This window comes from Mytilus edulis, chromosome 3 (genome assembly GCF_963676685.1).
Source record: "Mytilus edulis chromosome 3, xbMytEdul2.2, whole genome shotgun sequence".
NCBI classification, from domain to species: Eukaryota; Metazoa; Mollusca; class Bivalvia; order Mytilida; family Mytilidae; genus Mytilus; species Mytilus edulis.
Window position 1 is genome coordinate 91,130,665 of NC_092346.1, and position 7,456 is coordinate 91,138,120.

Consider the following 7,456-nt stretch of genomic DNA (forward strand, 5'->3'; position numbering starts at 1 on the left):
GTATATTTTGTTCATTTACTTTTTGAAATATGACATTATTGAGCTGATATTATCATGACTACATGATGACAATTCACTGATTACATGTGGTGTAACAAAACATCTCATATGAACTTAAAATGTAACCATTCATTTTTCCAGTACAACTATTGCTGTAGTCTGAAATAAGATAATGATACTGTAGGGTGGATTTATTATTGCGATTTTGTCATTTTAGACTAAAATGCATTTTTTATTTTTGCAATATTGAGAAAAATCCTGTTTAATTCATATGAAAAAAATCAAAATGCGAGTTTAAATTATTGCGATTATAGCCCTGTCGCATTTTTCGCAATAATATCTGAATTTACAGTATTTAAAAAAGTGATACATGAACACTATTTAGTTATGTGCTATTCACCGTGAGTCTGTAGTAGGAGAATTGTTAGACTTGTAAAATTGTAAGTTAAGGTAACACTAGTTTAACAATGTTCAATCATCATCCGCCATGCAAATCTACAGAGTCAAATGTCATAATGGGAAATATGCCATAAGACACTTGCTCTTAAAGATAAACATGGTCAACAACTAAATTTCACATAACTTTTTTGAAGTGAGAGGTTGAGCTAGCAAATAAACCTTGTTTTATCAACAGTTTTTTTACATAAAAAATGCCTGTACCAAGTCAGCCATATTAAAGTTGTTACTCATTGCTTTGGTGTGTTTCAGCTTTTGGTTTTGACATTTGATTATGGACTTTCTATTTTGAATTTTCATCGGAGTTCGTTAGTTTTGTTATTTTACTTTTTATTATAAAATACAAGTAGCCAATCAAACACATTCTGTATATCTTTAATGTAAAATTAAGGCGACAGTAGATTATCGATATACAAATCTTGTAAATCGATTAAGAAGAGAAAAAATCAAAGTAACAACAAAATAATTTAGGAAATCACATGATCACCAGCCTTCTGTGTTGACATGAATTATCATTGATACTGTGGATTCATTTATTTTCGTGGGTACCAATTTTCGTGGTTTGAGGAAAACTTGCATATTCGTGGGTATTTAATTTCGTGGTTTTGACAAAGTATGCATATATTCCTTTAGAAAATTTGCAATTCGATGAATATTTAAATCCGTGGTTTCCCGGTACCAACGAAATCCACGAAAATTGGTATCCAATGAATCCACAGTATGGTAATATTTATAAACTACCTGTTTACTAAACTTTGAATTTTTGAAATACTCAGGCTTTTCTACCTCAGGAATAGATTAGCTGTATTTGACAAAACCTTTAGGAATTTTTGGTCAACAATGCTCTTCAACATCGAACTTTATTTTGCCTTTAACAATTTTTTTTGAGCGTCACTGATCAGTCTTGTGTAGACGAAACGCGCGTCTGGTGTGAATGTTGAAATTTAATCCTGGTATCTATGATGAGTGTATCTATGTTCACAAAATGAGTGAGACCGTGTGTGTTGACAGGGTAAGGGTTTGCTGCATTGCATGCATTTAAAACCCTGCGATTTAAAGCTCAGTCCAAATGTCACTATCGACAATACAACATAATCGGTAGAATAACAGACAACACAACTATAATGGTATCTTCAGATTTAAGACAGCGAAAACATCGTGCTAATAAGTTGAGACATACAGGCAGATACATCGTATGGGTCAGCCAATTCGTTATGGTGACATGGTAAAAGTTCTGTAGTATTGATTACAGTCGTTCTTAAGAGGTAAAATGTTTGTGGGTATATTTTATAAGTGTACAGACCTTTGTAAATGAGGGACAAACTCGTTCCTTTAATTGCACCATATTTATAAAACAAGATTTCGTCACATATTATTTGGTACCTTCAAAACATGTTTTATAATTACTACAAATATGTGGTCGATATGTAACGAACAACGAAAGTGTATAACAGTCAATATGGTACACGATTAATACGAAATGATCCGCACAAAATCTGTTGTCATTACTATGTAATTCACTTATTGATTACAAATATCGTAAAATGAAAAAAAAAACAACATTATTTCATTCATAAAACTTTACGGTGACCTGAAATAAGGATACGTGTCAAAGCGCTTGACGTCAATAATCCTACGTAATATGAATTCCCAATATGTTGAACATAAAAAGTATACACTCGTTAATATTGCAGAGATCAATAAGGTTAATTTCGCATGGAGCAGCAGACTCAAGATGATGTTCAAAACTTTATTTAGTGAACATCAATTGTTTTACGCTAATAACGATCTAAGGTATGCAAAGGACATCAATGAATTACCGGACGAACTTTTGGCGCGTATTTTCCGTTATCTTCATCCAATTAGGGACGAATTACCACTTCTAGCATTTGTTTGCTCTAAATGGCGGGATGTTTTGCAAACACACGGTATTCTATGGAGACACATTCATGTTGATCCGAACTATTTCACAATTTATCATTTTAGTCTGCTTTGTTCCATGTTTCGTAATTACGGATATCATATTCAAAGGCTCAGTTGGCGGGAAAGCTCTCCAGTGTTTCGCAGTGTGTTTTCACTGATACCAACGCTTAGTAATTTAAGAAGTCTCCGACTGCCTATTCTATGGACACCCGAAGTATTAAATAAATTGTCTACCCTATCCAATCTCGAGCAAGTTCAAATAAATGGTGGCTATGAATTAACAGATGACGAACTTGAACAAATTCTAGCGAACTTTCCAAACCTGAGAGAGATTTCCCTGAATGCTTGTTGGAGAATAACTTCTAATGGAGTGAAAAGATTGCTGTCAAAACTTCCTGTCCTAGAAACTGTTAAACTGAAACTAAACTCTGGATTAGATATAAACGACAGAAGAAGTGATGATGCAATAGCAAGAGGGTTTGGAATTGCACGTAACATTGTTGACAACAGCACAGTTCACTTGGTTAAAGTTCTCTGCATCCATTTCTTACCTATTGAAGTGGATGAACTATGGGAAATAGTGAATAAGTTACCATGCTTGAAGAAACTTAGTATCAGCAACTGTGAGGTAAGAAAATACACTATGTAGTATTGTAGTATTGTTTAACGAGCACATTTTGTCCCTCATTTCCAAATTCGTATTGTATTTCCTTGTTTGAGTAAGTGGTCATCCTGTTGGTAGCTGGACAGGTGATATTTTTACCGTATGTTTTACATTTAACTATAAATGGTATCGATAGGCAAAGAGGGAGGTTTGTGATAATGTTGAGATTGTTTAACCTCACCACATATTTACGATTGTATCAGGTTAGTTTATCTGGAGCACATGTAGTTTCTTTGTTGTTGTTCTTTGCTTGTACGTTGGGATTTATCCAAGGAGAATCACTGTGTTGATTTTTGGTGTCTGTTCTACTGTCTAATATTTTGGTCATTTCTAATACCCTTTTTATGCATTTCTTATTCTTTATTTCATTTCGTAAACATCAATAAAGTTGAATCATAAATGAAATTTTATTAAGTTATTTTGACATTTATAACAGATGCCACAACGTACGTGTTTTACTATCAATTGACGCAAATAGACTGCAACATATGGTGGAGAATCCATATTTTCCCACGCTTATTTAAGGATATCCTTACACACGAATAAGTTGAAATCAATTCTACATTAAAAACAAATTATCCGGTTACATCAAACGCTACACTATTTAGGTTTTGTTGCAAAGAGTTAAAATTTTCAAACACCGAAGCTGATATTGTCAGAAATAAACACGTATTTTGACCAAATAGTCTTTTCAGCGTTTGAAAACATAAACATTTTTATCTGCTATCAATTTAAGCTTTGACGTCATGAAACATTCCCAAGATAAGCCGTTAAAACTATGCCACAAACAGTTACTCATGTATTCAAAAGACTGAAAATACCAAGGGGTAATCAAAAGCATAGAAGCATTTATGAGGAACATATAATATCATGTCAAAGGAAATAGAAAAGAAAAAAAAAGACAACGGTTCACAAAATATAACTAAGGAAATTAGAAGTAACGGTGCTTACTTCATGATTCTCACTCCATAGTAATACCCGTATCAAGATGTTCTTAAAAAAGAAATGCATACTGTCAAAATCAAATTTAGGTAAATGTCATGACATTCCTCTTTGTTTTTTATGAATAATTTGTTAATTCTTTCAGTACCTCCACGGTGTTAGACTGCTGTCCGATTCCTTGGTAAAGGTATGTCTGCATAACCTTTGGAACGTTTTATTTGTCAGTCTGGACATTTCGTCTCTACGATTCCTTACCGTTGATGTAGGTTTGGCGTCTATAGAACACTTAGAAGTAACATCGGATAATCTAAGGAAGGTTAATGTCAATGGAAGTAATGTTCTACGAACCATGAAAATCAAAAGTCAGAAGTTAACTTTTCTAGAATTGAAACAGTGCGAAGAAATTGAGATGAGGTCATTCAAGGAGACTCTGAGAAACAACGACAAACTGGTATGCCTACGTCTAGGGTGTATATCACATGACAGTCTGACACTCGATGAATACACAGTACCAAATTTGCAGGAACTATGTCTGCTTGGAGATTTTGCATGCGAGACTTTGCATATACGAAGTCCAACTTTAAGATTCATTCATGTGGAAGCAGAGATGGATATCGTGACCTTGAATCATATGTACATTACAGCAAACCATTTATGTAGAGTAGCCTTAGTTGGGATGCCAGCCTTGAAAACGCTCACAATTCAATGCGTTAGTGTGGATTCGATTGAAATGAATCTCTGTAGTGATGATCAGTTAAATCTAGAATCCTGTGTGATCCATGCAATGAATGCTATAGGATTTCTTCGTTTCTTTGACTGTAATGTAAACCTTCTATGCATCTCTACCCCGCTTGTAAAGACAGTTGTTTTATACCGATGTCAAATGACGGATTACACGCTTCAAATGGTTTTGGCGGGATGCACAAAGATTGCTCATTTGAATCTAGAAAAATGTCGACGAGTTACAAATGTTGCCATAGCGTCGCCCCCTTTGAAATTTTTGAATATGTATGGCTGTAATGATTTACACCAGTTGTCCCTAAACAACTGCCCTCAAATGATAGCTGTAAATCTTGGACAATGTCCAAATGTGAAATTATTCATTAGAGGTATCGAGCAAGATCTGACAGCACTCTGTACCTCTCTTCAGATTGTACACCCGAAGGAATTTGTTCGATGGAGCCACGACTTTCCACCAAAACCATATATTTGTCCTATTGAATATTAATGACTTCGTATTGATTGGCAACTTTTAGAAATGATGAATTGAAAACTATTTTGGTAAGATTTTAAATTATATGATAGCTTCTCTTGCAGATTTGTTAAATGCAATTATTGTTGGGCACATGGTCGAAAAAATCTTTGAAAAAAGGGACATGAAACTAGTGTTATCCGTCCAAACTATCAATGCAAATATTTTGCGCCAGTCCAATTGTATTAAAATAAGTGACTTTCATATGTATTTTTAAACATGTTAATTATTATTTTTGTACTGATGTATGCTTAATTTTGTCATTTCATAGAAATACCATAGAGTCGTCCATTTTAAATTTATTTTCATCTTGGTGATTTCTAAGATAATGATCAATAAAGTGTTATTGAATAATGTGCTCTTTTGTGATAAATGGGTTATAGTGAATGATGTGAGTTCGATTGTTTTAATACTCACATGTATGACATAATTCATCTTTGGTGTGTTAGAACTGTTCAACATTTTTAAAAGTCGTATGAAATGACCTTCTTGAAATAATAAAGTTACGAACATTATTATTTAACCAATGCATGTTTATACTAGTATACATAACCAATCATTTGTATATTTACAAAACTAAGTCCTCTATTCACGATTTTGAATATTTATTAGGAATCCATAACATCTAATCTACAAAATGTATTTAATTCAGTGAATTAACCTGCTAATTAACTTTCGTGTTATGTTGCCGACGTTTACCGAACCTAATGAAAATATTAACAGAGTCAATCATGGAGGACGTGAAAAATACGCGAGATGATGGAAATGCTATAAATGCCATGTTGATTTTTTTACATTAATAGTTTACATGCGCTTATTTAAGTTAATCAAACGTTGTCATAACAAGACAACTTTCGAGTTCGATGTATTTCCGTCAAAAAGTTAGGTTTTAGTGCGTTTAGATGCATCGTCACATCCGTTCTAATGTTGAGCGAGTGGTTGGAAAACTAGTATGCTATATTGCGCGAATGAAACGGCAAATTAAATTCTCATAATTGACAATCAACACTGCTGCCATTAGGGAATTGTGATTAAGTACCTACGGAGCAACCAATATTTCTAGTTTAAACTGCACAATGACGATCATGAAGACGCTTGATAGACGTTAATAGTGCATGAATACATGCGATCCCTCCATCTGGTAAATGACGTCAAAAAGGCGCGCTTAATTAACAAATTTTTTTTCGATGAAGGACAAACTGGAAAGTGGTCTATTGTTAAATGATTTTTGCGTTTAATTTAATTTTCATTCTTCAGAAGCAAATAACTCTATCTAATTTCCATGTTTGTTTACCTTCTCTTTCACATTTACCACGATTCCACCTCTCACTTGCGATGTGCCATTGCGGAAGAACTAATACGAGTACTCACGTTTAAGTTTATGGTATACTGAAATGCATTCGGCGAATAATACTATTGAAAGATAATATTTCAATAGCACTACATATCTTATGTTGTGTTTTTTTTTTAAATAGAGTCATTGCACACAAAAAAACATGGTCATAGTATATATTTAACATATGCAACATTTGTTTTTTTTTTTTAAATTTGACGTATCATAAGAATACACTTATAACAATACTTACATTGAGCAATGTTTTTTTTCTATATTCCATATTATTGACTATTCATGTGTATAAGTTCATAAAGTTATGAATGAGCTGGTGTCATTTTGTATTTGGTGTATGTGTTGTGTTTTTGGTTTAGTAATTTTATACAATGTTGTATGAGGGACAGGATTTGTTGCATTAAATCATATCAAATCAATTACAAATCTTGTTAGTATCTATTGTCATTTTGGAAATCCCATTTGATAACAACTTTCAAGTAGTACTAAAGTAAAACCTAGTGTTATTTAATTGTTACAACTTTCACCAAAAGAACTGTTATTTCGTAGTGATAGCTTTAAACCTAAAACAATATTTAGTGGTTTAGTCTCGGCCACGACAGGAATTTAATTAACAATATAAAAGACATTGAAATTAGACTCTTTACGTTGTGATATACCGGTTATATATCTGAAAAAAAGTTTTTTTCATTAGAGATCAACTAGAGCCAGGGTTTTATGTTCTTTCTGAAATCATCTCTAGTTTTTGGTGGGGTCCGTGTTGTTTTTTTGTAACCGCATTTGTGACATTTTGTTCACGCATCATTGTCAATATAATGGAATTTGATGCGACTGTCGTTCAAGTGAGAGGTTTAGCGCTATGAAACCAGAT

At 33.2% G+C, this 7,456-nt stretch overlaps 1 protein-coding gene across 1 annotated transcript; it reads left to right on the top strand.

Moving 5' to 3' along the window:
- Window positions 1–2,066: 2,066 nt before the first annotated feature.
- LOC139517747 (uncharacterized) lies at window positions 2,067–7,011 on the top strand. The gene is made up of 2 exons (XM_071309123.1): window positions 2,067–3,007; window positions 4,131–7,011. Exons 1-2 carry the CDS (start codon window positions 2,099–2,101, stop codon window positions 5,211–5,213), a joined length of 1,992 nt encoding a protein of 663 aa, XP_071165224.1. The 5' UTR covers window positions 2,067–2,098; the 3' UTR covers window positions 5,214–7,011.
- The last annotated feature ends 445 nt before the right edge of the window (window positions 7,012–7,456 follow it).

Bases quoted from the DNA above. Each gene is read 5' to 3' on its own strand.
- LOC139517747 (XM_071309123.1), top strand. From the start codon at position 2,099: ATGAATTCCCAATATGTTGAACATAAAAAGTATACACTCGTTAATATT. The intron at 3,008-4,130 runs GTAAGAAAATAC...TAATTCTTTCAG, and splicing joins TTAGTATCAGCAACTGTGAG to TACCTCCACGGTGTTAGACT.